A 20,218-nucleotide genomic window follows, 5' to 3' on the forward strand; every position below is an offset into this window, starting at 1 on the left:
ATATATATATATATATATATGTAATAAACTGTAATTATTTCTTAATTTATCCAGAGAAACTCACTAACATTTTGCCACTATTTTTTTTTATATGGGCCATAAAATACGTCTACTTATGAAAGATCCTATCTTATCCAGTTTTTAGTTCATTTACATACAGTTGAAAAAGATGTTTACAAACACTATATAAAAAGACACATAGGCTTTTTTCTCACTGTCTGATGTGAAATCAGACTAAACTTTTCCTATTCTAGATCAGTTAGAATTACCAAAATGATTTCTATTTGCTAAATGCCAGAAAAATGAGAGAAGGATTTTTTAAGACAATTTTTCATCACTTTTTTCAAAGTCAGAAGTGTACATACAGTAAGATTACTATGACTTTGGGAAAACCCAGATGATGATGTCATGTCTTTGGAAGTTTCTGATTGGTTTATTGACAACATTTGAGTTAATTAGAGACGCACCTGTGGGTGTATTTGAAGGCATGACTTAAACACTGCTTCTTTGTGTAACATCATGGGAAAGTAAAACGAAATCAGCCAAGATATCAGGAAAAGAATTGTGGACTTGCACAAGTCTGCTTCATCCAGATGCCTGAAGGTGCCATGTTCATCTGATCAAACATTTATACGTACGTAAAAAGATCATGGGAATGTCCATCATAACGCTCAGGAAGGAGATGGGTTCTGTGTTCCAGAGGTGGCCATGCTTTGGTCTGAAATATGCATGTCAACCCAAGAACAAAAGCAAAAGACCTTGTGAAGATGCTGCTGAAGTTGGAAAGAGTGTGTCATTATCCACACGGAAACAAGGACTGTACCGACATGGGCTGAAAGGCCACTCTGCCAGGAAGAAGCCATTACTCTAAAATAAACATTAAAAAGTCAGTTTACAGTTTTCAAATGCACACAAGGAAAGACCTGATTTTTTGGAGACATGTCCTGTGGTCTGATGACACTAAAATTGAACTGTTTTGCCATAATGAGCATGGTTACGTTTGGAGGAAAAAGGTGTAAACTTGCGAGCTTGACAACACCATCCCAATTGTGAAATATGGGGGTGGCAGCATCATGTTGTGGAGTTGTTTTGCTGCAGGTGTGACTGGCACACTTCACAAAATAGATGGCATCATAAGGAAGGAATATTATGTGAAAATTCTGAAGCAATATATCAAGACATCAGCCATGAAGTTAAAGCTTTGGTGCAAATGGATCTTTCAAATGGACAATGATTCAAAGCATACTGCCAAACTGGTTACAAAGTGGCTTAAGGATAACAAAGTCAATGTTTTGGAGAGGCCATCACAAAGCCCTGATTTCAATCCTATTGAAAATGTATGTGCAGACCTGAAAAGGCATGTGCGAGCAAGACGGCCTACAAACTTGGCTAAGTTACACCAGTTCTGTCAGGAGGATTGGGCCAAAATTGCTGCTAACTATTGTGAGAAGCTTGTGGAAGGATATCCAAAGCATTTGACCCAAGTCATAGAGTTTAAAGGCAATGGTGCCAAATGCTAAAAAGTTATTTTCTCTTTATTCTGGCATTTAGCAAATAGAAATAATTTTGGTAGCTCTAACTCACCTAAAACAGGAAAAGTTTAGTCTGATTTCATGACAGACAGTGAGAAAAAAAGCATACTTGTCTTTTTATATAGTGTATGTAAACTTCAGGTTTCAACTGTATGTATTCTTTCTATCTTAAAATGTGTGAACTAGACTCTCTTTCCAAGCCCTTCTTCTGCATTACTGTCCCATACACTGCATATCCGCATCTGCCAGTGCGCTGACTCAACTACACTGTACTCCTAGAGACTGTACTCATGCTCGCACTCCAAATGGGTCATCCAGTGCGCACCTACTTTTTTTTTATTTTTATAATGGCCCTATGAAACGGTACAACTTGAGACATGCGCCATCCTCGCCCTCGTGGACAAAGTGGGCAGTTCTGGTTTGTACAATTAACTCCACGTTTTCGCTCTGCACTCGTCCCTCTCCTCTCTGAGCAGTGCCCGAGCTGTACCTGCGCAGAGCATCTCTTCAGTCACCACAGACGCACTGCAGCAGAGACGACGGCAACGACGTAAAAAAAGACGCACGGATTATTTGGAAAGCGCGCAAAAGTCGAGACAACTACAATGCTGCGAAGGTAGGCTAATTTTTGGACATTTATTTCTTTTCTGAATTGTTACATTTGTGATTTGTCAACTTAAGATTGACATATTGCTGTAGTTGCCAAGTCGACCAGTATCAAACTTCGTTAATGGTTTATTAGCAATTAGCATTTTTTTTCTCTTCAGTTTGTTTTTAAATTTTTTACGGCGTTACGTATTGAGATTGCAGACACTGATTCATGACAAATAATAAAAATTTAGTATGTTAATAGTAGCTCATTCATTTGAAGTTTGCTTAATGTTGTAGCCAAAACAACTTAAAAAAAAACAACAACAAAAAAACAAAAAACAATCCCATGTAGATGTTTCTTTTTCTGTCGTAAGTGCATCACTGTAGTGTTCAGAGTATTTTAGCTGCGCGTTTGTCACGTGACCTCAGTAAATGGACAGGTACAAATGCTTTACTACAGAGTTCCCTATACTTCATATTTTGACCAGCTAGGAAAAAGTAGCCTACCATACATCTTAATTCCTTTTTTTTTTTTTTTTTTTTTAATGTCACATGCAACTGGTTTGAGTAGCATTGCAGTAGCAGCTTATGAACATACTTTCTGTGCTCTTGTGTTTATTTAAATATCAACTTTAAGTGATTCAAATCCCAGAAGAGCTTAAGAAGTGACTGTGGGTTCAAGAGTAGATTGGCTAAAAATGACCTTATCCGCCTAAAGTTAGCTTAAATCTTTCATAGGAAATTCAAATTAATTAACTAAATAAAAAGGTCAACATTATACATTAGAATTAGGGTTAGTTACTAAAACACCTCCAGGCTTTACCTGCTCCATGCCCTTAGCTGCTTTAAGTTCAGGTCACCTTTTCTGTATTCACTGACTATTATTTGCCTGCGTTGATCTGCCTTACTACACACTGTAAAAATGCTTTAAACCATGACACGTTGCCCACAGTCTAATGTCTTTTCCAATCGGCAGTGCGTGGTGAAGCATCTGGTCTGTGGCTAAACCAAACTGCACATGTCTGCTGCCTACTTTCTGAGATTTGAAACATTCACAAGGGGGGCAGGGGAGAATCACAAGGTTCAAATAAGGATTTTTATGATTACACAGCTGATACACAGCACTGTTATTCAGTTATCAACCTTAAATTCCCCATAGCCCAATATTTTGTTTGGGCTGACCAACTAAGCTTTATCTTAACACTGTGAAGTGTATAGAGGGCACTGCACAAAATGTGATTACAGTGCTCCATTATAGGTGTTGTGGATGCCTATAAATTGTATACAAAATTTCTATTGATATTGATTTCCTTTATTATACGTTTGAAATTCTGTCCTATTTGTTGGTGAAAGATATTGGAAGGCGTATTGGCTGTCAGCTGCTGTGGATTCTAAAGTATTGGATTGGCATCGGCTATGAAAACCAACATCAGTCAATTTGGATTATTCTTTTGATGCATGAAGTACCAAGTACATTTTTAGCCAGTTTATTACGACTACGTAAGAAATATGTAAAATGAAGAGAGGCCCCATGTTATTGCACTTTCTGTATAGTGACCGTGACAAAAAAAAGCTCTAAAAATGCATCTGTGTAGGATACTTTTTTTTTTGTTTCTCTTACATAACAAATATAAATATATAGCTCAAGAAATGCAGACACAGATAAACTTGCAGTAGTGGATTTAGACTGTACAAAATCCCACTCACTGGTACTAGACCCATATGTGCTCTTTATCATGGACTAATTAGTGTCACTTAAACTGAGCTTGCCTTGCACAGGTCAAAGTGGTGTGTCGGCACGTTGTAGTGAAACCAGCACTTATGTTTCTGTGGACTGAGCGAATGTGGTGTTGACCTCAAGTGACCCCAGGAGGAGGATAGACCCTGGTGGCAAATATAATAATAAGTTAGTTTATTTTTTACTTTCCTTGCAAAATTTTCAACATGTCCTATTACAAAATATTATATCTATGAGGTTCAGCCCAATGGAAAAAGATAATAGATTAATAGGTTGCCTGTCCACACAAAACAAAGCTGTCAGCATGAAATGGTCAAAAGTGATTTTTTTCCCCCCAATAACTTCAGAAAATGGTGCCATTACTCAACTCCAAAGATGAGAGTGTTGCCAGAGTTGCCAGAGAAAATAGTTTAAGACATAATATTAATATGGCAAGTTTGTGAACCCAGTCTCTAACAAAGAATGTTTCAACATTTGTGGATTTTCAGTTTGGATATTTCTTTCAAAACAGTGAATCTCCCGCAGTTATATAAACCCATCTAAAATTATGACATGATAATATTCTATAATGGTGTTGTATCCAAAGAACTAAATCTTTTGAATGGTGAAACTTGTGCTCTTTATCATGGACTAAAACCAATCAAGAAGCTGAAGCTTTCTGTCCAGTCCCAGACCTTTATAATGATTGGAATGGGTTTGGAAGGGAATCCCATGTAAATTGTATGCAAAATCAATATGGATACAAGGACATCATGTTCTACTAAGGCTATGATCTTAGAAAAAGAAAGCAAGGGTAGAAATTAATACCTCACTGTTACTGATTTTCATTCATGGGGGTCGTAGCTGACCCCTTTTGCTTACTCTAGTGTTTCTGTGATGGGGCAGCTTTGTTCAGCTTCTATATTGCAGCCATAGCACTTTCAGGGCATGTACTGTACTGTAATGTAATGTGCAAAAAGCTTAGCAGACTTTAAATGATGGTGAATCCATGGACATCAACACCATCCAAACTAGAAGCGTATGGACTACAAAATTAATAATGTGTTTATTAGTTCTGCTTTATAATAACTAGATGTTAATTATCCTTAATAAAGCTTGAAGAAAGAATAGGAGGTTAGAGTTATGATTAGGGTAATAAGAGGTTAGAGTTATGATTAGAGTAATAAGAGGTTAGAGTTAGGATTAGGGTACTAAGAGGTTAGAGTTATGATTACAGTAATAAGAGGTTAGAGTTAGGATTAGGGTACTAAGAGGTTAGAGTTATGATTACAGTAATAAGAGGTTAGAGTTAGGATTAGGGTACTAAGAGGTTAGAGTTATGATTACAGTAATAAGAGGTTAGAGTTAGGATTAGGGTACTAGGAGGTTAGAGTTAGGATTGGGGTATTAATTCTGTAGTTACTTAGCTTGAATCATTCCTGATAAACTATTTCTTCATTAATTACCAAATATTTATTAATTTAACAGCTTATCTTAAAGTGGCAGAGAATCTTTACATCCATCTGAACAGTTATCTCACTCAATCCAGACTAATATGTGTAATGTTCTTTTATCTTACTTAATTAAAAAAATAAAATAAAATTTATCAAAGCACTTTAAGTTATACTCACAAAACAGCACCAGTTCTATATGCACTTACTGCCATTAAAAAGAACAAATTTCTGACCTAACCTCATTCACTTGACTAAAAGGGACAACAAATAACCAGGTATAATGACACAGTAGCATTTTTTCCATCTTAGTCAATCACGACAAACTCATATATTTAAGATCAGATCCTGCTCTTTTTATACAACTCCAAAAGCAACTCTTAGTGGTTTAAAACTTCCTTTCCTATCATTGAAAAGAGTGACAGAAAGCCAATAGAGGAACGGCATGCGAGTGTGCCAGTGACTTGTCCTTTAATTTTCCCTTGAGCCCTTTTGTGAGGCCGTGGTTCGAAGTGAAAGCCCAAACAGCAGCTGTATAGGCGGGCCGCTGCTGGCTCTGTAAAACTGTTTTCTTGTAGGGCATACTAATAGAGATAGCCGCGTGTGGAGTCCGCCCAGCTGGCCAATAGACACACAGCGCTCATTCAGTCGTCAAAGGGTCCCATTTAATACAACACAAGTTACTGAGTGGTGTCCAGGCATTTATTATACACAACATGGATACAATATCGGTACTTGTTTAGTCCTGGTTCAATGCGGGTCTCAAATTTGATGCTTTTGTCCAGTTTGTGGGAAAGTGATGGTAAGAGATATGAGTAGTGTGGTAGTAGTCAAGTGGCGTAAACAAATGCTACCAGGGAAACCTCCAAAAAAAAGGCAGTGTCATAGGGAAAGTTAAAAACCTTTCATCCCATCCCAAGATTGCAGAGGACAAATAACCTATCAGTGATGTAATCCTATCTGAATTTAAATTCTTCCAAGACAATTAAAACAATATTTTATTTGGGAGTTCTTATATCATAGGCTATAGACAATTTTAATGGATGAATAATCCAACCAAAACCCAAATATGAGACAAAATGCTTTTATGAGCAGTCCATGACCAAGACAATATATAAGTGATTATAATTGCTTATAATAAGTGTTTGTTATTCGAGAATGTGGGTATTTAAACTGTTTTATTGTTTACAAAAGCCTAAATCAATATTTTCTGTAGTCCTCCAAATGTATTCATTTATGCATTGCTTGTAAGTGTAGTTCTTAACTTATTAACTATAGAACGTTTTAGATTGTAATAGTTAAAGGTGCCCTATTCGTTTTACATGGTGACAAGCAACTAGCGGACCCCCACCAAAAGTTACACAGTGCACATTTAAAGCTCAAGTTATGTGAAAGTGAGAAAGTGGGAAAGCTATATATACAATACACACTTTAACTGGTTAGGGTTAGGTTAGTTCTGTAGCTGTAACCTATAGTGTAGTAAGTTCATGGAAACCAGTTCAATTAGTAAATCCACTACTGCAAGTTCATCTGTGCCTCTTAGCACTTTCAGGCTTTGACAGTGGACAGTATTGTGCATATGTAAATGAGTGAGGTTGTGTGAGGTCGCCCTGCTGCTGTAGTAGTGGGGTTAATAACAGACTCAGATCTGATCCCTCTTCTCTCAGACGCTGTGTCATTACAGCTGAGCAGATGAATGACTGTGGTCGACTTTGCTCCGGGATCAAGAGGAAAACCATGACTGGGCCACAGAAACGATCATGAGAAAATTTACATTATGATGCAATTTTAATTCACATTGGGAAATTCAGATTAGTTACTTGAACATTGTGACCACATTGATCATTGATTGATAAGTTTTGAACCTTTACCAATGAATCACACTTTAAAAAATATTTTCTTTCCCATTCTTTGGACAGTACAGTTTTAGCTTGAAATGGGGATAGAGATGGGAGAGACATTTGGCAAACAATTCCATATTTAAACAACAGCACTAGTCAATAATGACCAACCAAACCAGTAAAAATAGTGCTATAAATAGTTGCTTTGTAAAAGTAATCACTCAGACTGTGTTCAACCTTTCCATGGTCCACCTTTGGTCCCAGACATTTTAAAGTCTGGTAGTGCTCAACTTTCAAGCAGAGCAGTAGATTGACTTTCTCATATTAATTATCAAGGGCATTATCACGTTCCTGTGACTTTGAATATTGATGCCAATAATTCATAATGCAAACAGACTGGTAATTATTTAGTGCACTGCTCTACTGATCCATCGTGGATATGTTGCAAGTATCTACTGCTGACTTTTCAGTCATAAAATAAAAACTGATTTGGTTTGATCAGTGAAGCCTGACCCAACCCAAGGACTATCAGTAGCTAAACGTGTGTGAAATTGGAATCCAAATAAAGGAGAAACAATACGTCTGCATTATTTTTATGTCCCCTTCATATACCTGTAATTGCTTCATGATTAAATTGTTCAATATATCTTTGTTTTACAGAAATGTCCAAATCCTGTCCCTGGTCTCCGTAATGTGCCGCCTCTCTTTGGCCTTCCCTGCAGCTACATCCGGTGAGTCTACTGCTTATAGTTAAATAACACATTTATATCCACTTGCTTGTTTGTGTATGCAATTCATATGGGCACATTTTTATAATGGTTATCCAAGTTACCAATCAGAGTACATAGGGAATTGAGTTTTAAAGACTGGCAAACTAAATATTATTTTTATGTGAAAAAGGGCATAGGACCAGATCAGACTTTTTCTTTCTGGCCAATGCAACACTGAAAATTTCCAGATAGTTGTTGATATATCAAATGTCAATTTTGTTTTGTTCTGCAACATAACCTCAAATTAATATTTCAGTAAATAGTATACGGTACCTTAAATAATTTATTCATGATTTTTGGCATGGCTGCAAAGAGAAGCCAGCTCAGGTCAATTGCAGTTCATTGCTATAGTGGATCTTCAACAACCTCATATGTATTTATATAGATTAGGCATGATCACTGCACATCATTGAACAAAACTTGTATTGTATTACTCTCCTTATATTACCTGTTTGTCACTATCTTTCCTTGGGCCGCTGACCAGGCTCGAGATCTGAAGATGTTTCCCACTGCTCCTGACAGTTTGGCCAGAGGCACTTTGAAGGATGGGTCTAAATGCAGACAAATCCCCCCTACAAAAACAATGAAAGTCTAAAAAAAAAATCAAAGCATGTTCATCCCTTTGCACTCACCAATTTATCTTGAGAATTTTATTTACCATAAGTAGCGGACCTGAAGATATGAACCCTCAAGATAATGAGATAGTCCATTCCAGTCTACTGCAGTCCAGTCTAGTGCAATCCAGTCTATGCTATGCTTCAATTGTAGGGAGTATTATACCTCTCATGACATAGACCAAGATAACAAGGACTGAGCAGACAGTGTAGGGCTTGTACAGCACAGAAATGCAATTTCTCTATCACTTTATCACCTACTAATGGTTTACCAGTGGTTATATTATTTTGGCTGATTGCTCTTATTTCTTTGCAGAGTCCATCACACATCTCCAGGTGAAGGTTCCTGACTCAGATGTGATAGTATCTTCTTTGGGCAGCTTGGTGACCCTCCCCTGCTTCATGTCCCTCTCCATGGTATCAGCCGGTATTGAACCCAGAGTGAAATGGTCGGTGGTGTCTGGTGGGATAGAGCAGCAGATTTTAGTGGCTCGGGGTCAAAGGGTAAAGGTCCATGAAATGTTTAAGGACCGCGCTGCATTGCTAAGCTACACCTCATCGCCGGATGACCTCACGCTGTGGCTTTCGGACGTCCGCTCCAGTGACTCAGGACATTACCGCTGTGAGGTGCAGCAGGGCTTGGAGGACGCTAGTGATATTGTACAACTAAAGGTCAAAGGTAAATATTCAGGGCAGGGAAGTCTTGCATGCTGTCACGAAGCACTTGAAATTGTAGTGGCCACTCTCAGTTTTTGACACACAGCTGCAAATTTATCTAGGCTAGAAATGACTTGTAACAGTAGACACTATTAAAACACCATATTCACAGTTTATTAGCGAAACAAAGTTGATTTAGTGTTTAGTTCCACTTTAAATACACAGAATAATGACACAGTGAGATAAGTGGTCACCCTTCTACCCAGGTGTTTTTGGGTTCAAACCCCAATGTCAAGCTGTCAATGGGCAAGAGACTGCAACCACATTGTCAATGTCATGTTTATTTATGAGGATTTATGACTTAAAGGAAAACTGACCATCTAAATACCCCACTGTCGAATAATTAAGTAAATTATGAAAGAAGTTTGCATTCGCTCGCCTCAAAAAGGTACAAATGTCAAATCTAACCACAAGGGTACAAGGTCAGTGTACTTTTTGCAAAAGTAAAAAAAAATGTATCAACTCAGTAATATCAGTATATAACACTGACTTTATATTGTGTACATATTAACAATTACTTTCATGTTTCTTGTGTCAGGTGTGGTCTTCCACTACAGAGATGCTATGGGCCGTTATGCCTTCTCCTTCCCTCAGGCCCAGACAGCGTGTGAGGCAATTGGTGCGGAGATGGCAACTCCTGATCATCTCCTCGCAGCTTACCATGACGGATATGAGCAGTGTGATGCAGGCTGGCTAGCAGACCAATCTGTCAGGTAGAAAAAACACTTCAATATCTGCTGTTTACAATATATATTAAACCTTATTTACCTTTCAGTTTTTTACAGTATAAAATATAAAAATATTTGCACTTTTCACAACACACGTAAAGTGAAATTACTTTGTGGTTAACTTTTAGATACCCTATTCAAAAGCCCCGTGAAGGTTGCTATGGAGACATGGATGGGCGTCCCGGTGTGAGAAACTATGGGACGATGGACCCAAATAGCTTGTATGATGTGTACTGCTATATCGATCATATGGATGGTACATACTTAAAATACATATTACCCAAATTTCTGTTGATCATTCTGTAACATAAAAATGGGTATATTTATTTATATATTTATTGTAGGTGAGGTGTTCTTTCAACCTGTCCTGCAGCAGTTGTCCTTCCTAGAAGCACAGTCACATTGCAGTGATTTGGGGGCAGAGCTGGCCTCCACTGCTCAGCTGTATTTGGCCTGGAGCGAGGGGATGGACCGCTGCAGTCCTGGGTGGTTGTCAGACGGTAGTGTGCGATACCCCATCGTCACCCCCAGGGAGCGCTGTGGAGGTTCACAGCCTGGAGTCAAAACTGTGTACCGCTTCAGCAATCAGACCGGATTCCCCGAACCATCAAGTCTTCATGATGTTTACTGCTTTAGAGGTGCGTACTTATTATAATTGAGTTATTATTTGCTAAATGATCTAGTTTTTTTCCTTGATGTCACTACCTTCTTTGCTCTGTACCAAACGTTGCAGCCTATAGTGCATCATTGTGACATATGAACAATATTGTTTGGTTGTGTAGTTTGTAACCAGAACTGGCCATGTACCAAAGCATAAACTAAATCTAACTGAAGTGAATATAACAAAGATTCTCCTTTTCAGGGCAGCAACGATACGTCGAAATCATTGCGGCTAGTGGACTATTAAAATGATCATAATCATATTTTGATTATCACTATTGTTATCTGGATTGTATAGACTCTTTAAAAGGTCTTTTGGCACATTTGGCATTATTAAATCAAAGTGTTAACTTTTTTTTTTTTAATTCAATAATACATTTTTTCACATATATTCCATACCGAGGTGCCTTTAGTCAGCCTATTTTTGCCTTTATCTGATTTTTAAAATCTTTTTATTTTGGTGATTTTATAATGAGAAAGAAATAATCATTTGCCACTTGACTGACTCCCTCTGTAAAAAGAACAAATTATTACTTCAAAAATTGGACATTGGACCAAAAAAAATCGAATTATATGTTTTAAAATTAAGTTGTGTTTCTGCTTGTGTGTATGATACTAATTTCACATTTTAACTTCACTTTCTCCTCTGCAGGTAATGGCATTGCTCCCTCTGCGTCTGCCATCCACTACTCACCTACTGAGTCTGCAGACATCGAGGATAATGTGGTTATTCTCACAGAAAAAGTCCAAGAGCTACAACTGCACCAAACTGAGCAAGTGGAGAGAGAGGCCCTCAGCTTTCTAGAATCATTCTCAATATTTTCAGCTCCTGCCACTGAGAAAACTCCTCCTGTAGCAAACACAACTGAATCTAGCTACAACACAACAACTGAACAAGATGACATTGATTTTAACAATGCAACAGTTACAGAAATGCCACTTCTTCACGAGGAAGTAAGCGAAGAGTTGATGGAAAATAATACTATTACCGAAGATGGGGATATTATTGACATAGAAGAAAGGGTCAACGTGACTTATGATAAGGTAGAAAATGAGACCACAATCTCACATGTATTAGTAACTAGCCTGAATATAAACCATTCAAGTCCCAATAATGAGACACAGCCTATTTTTAATTCTACTTTTGAGCAAAATCTGTTTGAAAATGCCACTAGATCTCTTGGTGTCAAAAATGAATCAGCAGTTACTGAAGAACCTGAACTTGCCGAGATTGAGGAGTTAGTGCAAACTAATGTCACAGAAATAGACAGCTCTGAAGACCCCATAGAGGAGGTTATGACAGAAGAGACCAATACAACTGCAATACCCACAATGCAACTGGAGGAGGAGTCTAAAGTTCAAGAACCAGTGGAAATGTCATTGTTGACAGAGGCCCCAGAAAAGGGAGAAGACATTGTGACTAAACCAACTGAAGTGGTAACATCTTCCACTGAGAATCTGACAGCCTGGACTTGGATTTTACACGACGGATCTGGAGATGAGCCTCAAGGTAAAACTACACAAATATAAAACATCGTTCACAAATTGGCATTACCGAACAGTTTATTAGAGTTTATTACATTACATTACATTAATTATTATACCTTTTTTTTTTTGTAATCCATGTTTAAGATAAAGAAACTTCTTTCCTAAACTGTTACAATTAAAGTCAAGTTTTTGTAATTAGTATTTTTTCTGATATAATATAGCTTTCTTTTTTTTTTTTCTTTTTTTTTTTTAATACATTGATAAAGTCACTATTTTTTGATGATACCATTACAAAAACAACCCTCAGTGTCACTATCTGTGACACTGAGGGATAGTGATATTAACACAGATTATTTCCTAATAAAAATTAGCTTAAATTGTCTGTATTTGCTTTTTGCAGAGATTGACATGGATGTGACAACTATGACAGTTCTGGCTGATTCTCCAACTTTGGAGATGTCAACTACACCTGCTCCATCTGACCTGCCCACTGTCATGTCAACCCACAGTATTCTACTGAATTTAACCACTTCACCTGCAAAAGAGTTTATGAGTCAAAATGCAAGTGGAGAGTCTGAAGATGCAGCAATGGTTGAAAGTGAAGAAATTAAACTAATCACAACCAATTCTGACAACCTATTAGACTCTAGTGTAAGTTTTGGTACCACCGAGTCCCCAGAAGTGTCCTATTCTTCTATGAAACCAAACTTGAGAGAGTATTTGGAGGCTGTAACCAGTGTTTTTCAAGAGGCAAGTGGACAAGAACCTGAAACTGTAGTGGCAATTCTGGATGAGTCTACGCCAACTTTACAAGATAATGTAACTTCAGCTAGTCAAGATGGTCTGGAAGGAGAATCTCTAGAAGATGAAAATGCAATCATTGATGAGGATGAGGAAAATATTCACTTACAAGGAACAGGCAATTCAACCATTGATGACAACGTTGAAGTCACACAAGACAATGTTACAGCTAGTTCAAATTTTGAAAGCCACCCCACTGAAGAAATTCTTACAGTTACCACAAGTATTGAAGACGAACTTTTTGCTTTGCCAACCAACGACAAAAATAACTCTTCAGTATTTTCAAATGACTCACAAACCTCCTACTGGACATCACTGACCACTACAACTAGACCACAAGAACTTGAGTATAACAAGAAAACCTCCACACTAGCCCATCATAACTCACCCAAAACTACTACAGCCAGACCATATTGGACCAGGCGCACCCATTTGACCACTGCTATCCCAAAAGTGACCCATCAGACCTCAACGCCCCAAACAGTGACAGTGTACATCCCCCCAGTGGATACCGGCCGGGCGGACCACAAATTTAGTCTGACCGCGCCCCCCTCACTGCATATCTTACCTGTAGAGAGGGCAGCTATAGGCGGGACAGGGAAAATTTCAGGTAAAGTTGAAGTATATCTTATCAGCCTAACTGTCCTCCTTTTGCTCCTCAACACAATGATGTACTAATTGTCTGTCTACCCCAAAACCTGCCTTGCTTCATACCCCTTTACTTCTCAAATCAACTTTTCACAACTTCATCTTAAAGATACTCACCTTTGGGACACTCTCCCCTTATGCATGATATCTCCCTTCACCTTGACCCCAATCTGACTTCTGTGAAGTACTGTGATAGTTCATAGGATGTGTTTTCCTGTTTTAGTTGAATGACCAAACTTAACTTGTGTCAAAACTTACCACACAGTTTTACTAAATTACTTGAAAATTGAATGTAAAAGCATTTGTGTTGATGGTACCAGCACTGACTGCTAATTAATGAATGTTTTTTGACGACTGACATTGTAGACTGTATACAAGGGATGGGTGTAGAGTTTTAGGAAAAAAAGTACAAGATTTCAGATAATTCCTTTATATCTTTCAAACTTAGCACAATGAATAAAATAAGATAACAGATGCTTTATTTGTCCTTTGTAAATTCCAGTGTTGCAATGCACAGAAATATGCAATAAAAAGTAACTATTTTAAATAAACTCAAATCTAACAGAACTGTAAATAAATATAAGACAACTATACAATTATGCACAGTAAGTGAATGCCATGATTTTCATTCTAGAGCCACCTTTTGATCACAAAACTAATCATGCTTAACACATGGTAATTTAGTCTCAAACTGTCAACCAACCGTTCACCGTTCACTGTGCAACACGTTTTTGCATGGTGGGAGGAAGGAACTCAGAAACACCCCAACAGTGACAAAGGAGCATATGTTGATTTATTAATCCATATTTTTGGCGCAAGCATCAAAGGCCCAGCCCCCTGCTAAATGTCAGGAGTTGGAAAATACAGTTCCTCCTATACAGGGAAAGTGATAAACAACCTTTCAACAAGACTAGCTAAAACCTGTTGGCTTTCACTATTGCTGCATCCACATTATATACAGTCTGATTATGACACGACTAACCATAAATCTTGTGTTTCATTTCCTTATGTTTGTTGCAAAAGCACAAGTTATTAATATGTAAATAAGCGCAATACTGTGTTTTAGTATTTAGCTATATGTGCCATGTTCTTTAATACAGAATCCGTCTCTTTCATATCACCTTTGTATTGTCTTTCCAGGTGTGACAATGATAAAGCCAACTACTCCGCATTTGTTTTTGTCTCATCTTGTACAAACAACAGGTTCCTTAATGCACACAGATTTTAAAGGTGCACCATGTAACTTTTCTGGTGGTTGGTTTACAACTTCTCTGCGTGAAGATTACCTGGAATCTTCCACAGTATGGCATTAAACTTAATTACACAGCATGGTTACCTTGAAAAATGTGCATTCTTACTGAGGGTGGGGTCTGGTTGTGTCACTTGGTTGTTTCCAGGTAGATCAGTTTAATGCCATATGGTGGAACATTACAGGCAAAGCAATAAAATACCTATGAAGACAAGCAGGTGGCTGACCCTCTACCAGAAAATTTGGTGCACATTTAAGTTCATGGGCATTGGACTGGGTCATGAGGGGCACTCTGCTGAGTAGTGAAGGAAGGAACGAAAAGAGTAAAGTGTAGGCCTTACACCTGGTTCCCAGTATAAAGTAGGCTATATATAGGGACCACTTTATTAGGCACACATTGCAGATGAGAAGGACCCCCTTTTAAATCAATTTTAGACAATACATTTTGTTTTATCAGCATTTTATTACACATATGCATCTCTTCTCTATCTTTATTTTCCAGTGGGGCTCTTGTTGATATTACAAATAACTGGCCTATCCCTTAACTATTTTAGCCGGGTACACTGAACTTTGCCCAAGTAGTACCAGGCACAGAATACTCTGAAGTAGCAATGTAATTTGTACATGGATGAAAACTTAATTTCTTAGATGACTTACAGACTTTAAACCCTTAATATGGCTCTTTTTCACATCTGCCTGGGTAATTGCTTTCACAACACTGAATATCCAGCTCCTCCAATAAAAGTAATGTAATGAGCAGTGACCTTTATCTGGGCCTGCTGCCATTCTCCCAGTCATTAAATTCACAGACAACTCATTTCCTTTTGTGTGAATGACGTGGAGCACAGTTTTGACTGCTACTAAGAAGACCAAGCATGCATAGACACAGATCCCTTTGCTTGTCTACTCGGCAAACTAAAAATCTAAGAAAGTACACACTACACACATTTGCAAGGACAGTAACTTCACACAAATGTCACAATATTGTCATTACACTTGTAGAAAGCAGTGATTACGCTTCTAAATTACCACTCTCCTAAAAAGGGCCTTAAAAACACTTGTTAGAGTTGGGGATAATTATAGGTATAAGACATTTTGTTTACAGGATGCCAAAGGAAACAAATAAAACATACTTACCTACTTTTAAAATATTTAGTTTGAAAGGGCATACCTTCACTTTGAGTCAAGCTATTTTAGACACTTTTATTCCAGTAGCCTAAATGGTAAAGGTAAGTTGAATAAAAGAGAAAAAAAACTTGGAAAGAGAGAGAGAGTAAAACTTCTGTGTGGTCCTCGAGAAACATCTTTCACCAAGATATAAAAAAGTGTTTATTTATAAAGTACATATAATTATTGCTGGAGACTAAATTATGGTTTCCAAATGACTGGAATTACTTGAAATGAAGCAAAGAATGCACCGAAACAGCAACTGGGCAGCTTGACTTCTTCATTGTGTTGTCTTTTGCTGCCACCTGTTGGCTCTAAAGAATCATGACATCTGCATTATGTCACATGGGATTGTTTGGATCATATGCCTCTTTTCAATGTCAACTTTATATATCTGTCCTATTGGCTTATGCTTTTGTAGTTTGTGTCTTGTAAAAGCACTGAAAATAATTATTTGTTTCCTGTTTTGCATTTCAGATGGCTGCCTCAATGACCCATGTCTGAACGGAGGGACATGCACAGATCAAAATGGACAAATCAAATGCCTCTGCTTGCCCACATATGGAGGGGATTTATGTCAGACAGGTACGTGGACTGAAACGGATTATTGAAAGCCAAGACAGGGCTCAAAGTACAAACAGGAGGACCCAAGAAAATAAAACATAGTAAAAGAATTGAACCGGGCATATATGCATTATTCATTGGGCATTTTCACCATTAAACCCAAAATTAAATTAAACTTCTGGATTTGAACTGTGAACGGTGTCACTGTAAGATAAAATAGAGATGTGAGTCACAAAGAGAAAATGTGGATGCAATCAAAATCAACATTGGAAAAATTGAAACAGAACAGATGTTCAGAAACAGTTATGCAGAGTATGCTGCACTTTTTTATTAGTAACATTATTCCTGGTTAATAGGATGACTTGACATTTGACATTTGAGCCCATATGTGAAACCCTTTGTCCCTGTGAACATTCAGACCTGGAGGTGTGTGAGGTGGGCTGGGATAAGTTCCAGGGATTCTGTTATCGTCACTTTGGTCGGCGTCTGAGCTGGGAGGTGGCAGAGCAGCACTGCAGGACGATGGGAGCACATTTAGTGTCCATCATGAGCCCCGAAGAGCAAGGCTTTATCAACAGTAAGTTTAGTCCCATTAATCTACAATAATTAAACTCTGTAATACTTAAATGTATTATGTCTTAATTTTAGATTTCTACAAAGAATACCAATGGACTGGTTTGAATGATAAGGCGATTGAGGATGATTTCCGCTGGTCGGATGGCAACCCCCTGGTATAAACAGAAACACCAAAACTAGACAACATTTTCAGAATTTAGATATCAAATATCTAGAGGAGGAACGACAAGATAATAAAGTGATTTGCAACAGGGAGGAACATAAAATTACAAACATTTTACCACCCCACATCATGAAAAGGTAATTTTGAACAAATATTAACTAAAAAAAAGAGAGTAATATTGACTAATTTAAAACACTAGAACTACAGAAGAACATGTGCACAACCAGAAAGAGCCAGCACCTATACCACAGTACACCTCTACACTTCACCATTTACTGTTGCACTATAGTGAATATAGCTGTACATTAAATATATCATTGGCTTGCTGTTTGTGTCCTTAGCTGTATGAGAACTGGTACAAGGGGCAGCCTGACAGTTACTTCCTGTCTGGGGAGGACTGTGTGGTAATGGTGTGGCATGACAACGGACGCTGGAGTGACGTGCCCTGCAACTACCACCTGGCCTACACCTGCAAGAAGGGCACCTGTGAGTATGAGATCATGCAGTACTGTATTTATATGATTGTGGAGAGGCAGTGTATTGAGATGAGTAAAAACCTAATGAGCTTTTGTGTTGCTTGACAGCATTCACATCTAGACTGCATGTAGCACAAAGACAGAGAACTGTCTCTTGGTGCTCTTCACCCCTATTTCACACGTACATCTGTCCTGTCTATAAAAACCTGCTGTATGCCCAAAAAAATTTAAACAAAACAACAATGTGAGCCTTATGTTATAATTTCTTTCTGTTTCATTGATCATCTTTCAAAACATTATGACATTAAAATGAAAAAAAAAAAAAATCTTGATACATGAAATCTATCTGCTTATCACAAGAATGCATATATATATATATATATATATATATATATATACACCAATATACCAATATATTGGTTTAATAATGGCTTCAGCCTTCCGTAAATCTCCTGCATAGGTCAATATTTGGTTTGAGCTGACAAAGCTTTGTTTTAACACTATTTCTAACACACAAAAAATAGATTACACTGCTCCATCATGGGTTAGTAATATAACAGGGTTGACGATGTCTAAAAGTAATTTCAATTGGGATTATATTCTGTTATACTTTAATTATGCAGAGCAGTAAAAAATATCAACGATTAGTTAGTAGTGATTTCAAAAGACACATTTTTGTGAAAAATAATAATCAAATAATCAAATCGGCTCTACATATTGGCCAAAATCGATATTGGCATCAGCTATGAAAAAAAACATCCTGGTTGATCTCTATTAAATATCCCGTCGCATTTGTTCAATTGTCCTTGCAACTTAATTCAGCTCAATACATAATACTTACTTTGTGTGTGATTCAATATACAACATCTTCTGATTTTTGTATCTATTCTAGCTTCCTGTGGTCCACCTCCCAAAGTCAGAAATGCCTCCATTTTTGGAAAAGTTAAACAGAGGTATCCCACAAACGCTGCAGTCCGCTATCACTGCTCCGAGGGGTTCCAGCAGAGACTGAACCCCCTCGTCAGGTGTCTGTCTGGGGGCAAATGGGAAAGACCCCAAATCCAGTGCATCCCTGGTACGATCAGAAATATACTTTAGCATAATTGTTTGGGACAAGACAAGATCTTACAAGACAAAATTTCCACAAGATTGTGCAAAAAAAGGGTTAAATGCTGGTGAGTTAGATTTCTTGAGAAGCTATAGTTTCAAACAGCAATGCTAAATATTAAGTAAAGTAAATCAAAAATGGTGAGGACTTAATTGTAAACTGAACCGCCCAATTTATATATTCAAATGAATTGAAAGTCTTGTCTTGTCTTGTTCTTATTGACTCAGTCTCATGTCTCATTTCATCTTGTAAAAATTGTGTCTCATCCCACAATTATTACTTTTTATTTCTAATGTGTAGTTTTTGTTTTACTTTGCAGAGAATTGGAGTCTAACCCAGTTCCCTAGTGTAACTAGGAACTTGGCTGCTACTGAAGACGAATATGATTTTCATGAATTTGAGACTCCCAAAGAGGAGCCACAGTACTGGGATATCAAGTTTTAACTGTGTGTTTTTTTAATTACAGTTGTTTTGAAGTTTGAACATAAGCACAATTTTCTACAACTAAGACTGAACAAATCCTAATAAGAGCAAGACACGTTTTCTATCAGATTTAAGTTTTGTTTTCCCTTTATTAAAATGGTTGGTCATATAATGTCTTCTCTACACAGTCTTAATGCTCAAAGTTGCTGTATTTAGAGCAATTGTTTCCCATTTCCAATTTTAAACGTGTATGTTATATTATTGGCACCCCTTATTATTATTATTTTTTATTATTTTTTAATTAGTCAAAAGGTAGTTTATCTGACTTTGATATTTGTGTCGTAGCTTATGTATCAGTTCCATGGGAAGAGAAATTTTGACCTCTAATATAACATTAAAAAAGTGGCACTTTATTTTGAATCTAAGGCAACAATACATTTTATTGTGCATCTAACAATGTTGGTAGTACATCCTCCTAAATGTGTATATTTTTGTTGTGTTTCAAAGTACTTTTACTGAATATGGTGCTAAAGCTTATACAACAGTGATGCTGGTGTGTAATTCCCATACATGAAGTTTTATTTGAACAGTCCATCACATAAACATAAAAACTATAGGATCACACATGTATTTCCCCAGAGCAGACTCAGTTTTGTTCATCAGCTTTATGTTGTAATAAAGTTTTGTAGAACAGAGCCAAGAATAAACTCCTTTTTTATCCTGAATTATCTGTGTGTACTTCTTACAGCCTATAACCCACAGACCTGTGACAAATATTACTAACATAGACCTACATTAAATCGGGGCCATGTGTTGAGCACTTTAAAAATAGCATTCAGACTGAAAAGTGTGAGCCAATCTTAAGTTTTGTTTGTGTCACGTGACGGGACTCACCTGTCTGCTCTGCTCCAGCCGCGGGACTTTGCCTCATGGA

General features: G+C 37.4%; 1 protein-coding gene across 1 annotated transcript; it reads left to right on the top strand.

Moving 5' to 3' along the window:
• Window positions 1–1,944: 1,944 nt before the first annotated feature.
• Window positions 1,945–20,009, top strand: LOC117379083 (brevican core protein-like). The gene is made up of 14 exons (XM_033975796.2): window positions 1,945–2,148; window positions 7,793–7,863; window positions 8,833–9,195; window positions 9,772–9,946; window positions 10,090–10,217; window positions 10,306–10,599; window positions 11,274–12,131; window positions 12,510–13,520; window positions 16,452–16,559; window positions 16,957–17,115; window positions 17,187–17,269; window positions 17,619–17,763; window positions 18,646–18,828; window positions 19,181–20,009. The coding sequence occupies exons 1-14, from the start codon at window positions 2,138–2,140 to the stop codon at window positions 19,303–19,305; spliced, it is 3,714 nt and encodes a 1,237-aa protein (XP_033831687.2). The 5' UTR covers window positions 1,945–2,137; the 3' UTR covers window positions 19,306–20,009.
• Window positions 20,010–20,218: the final 209 nt, after the last annotated feature.

This window comes from Periophthalmus magnuspinnatus, chromosome 11 (assembly GCF_009829125.3).
Source record: "Periophthalmus magnuspinnatus isolate fPerMag1 chromosome 11, fPerMag1.2.pri, whole genome shotgun sequence".
Taxonomy (NCBI): Eukaryota; Metazoa; Chordata; class Actinopteri; order Gobiiformes; family Gobiidae; genus Periophthalmus; species Periophthalmus magnuspinnatus.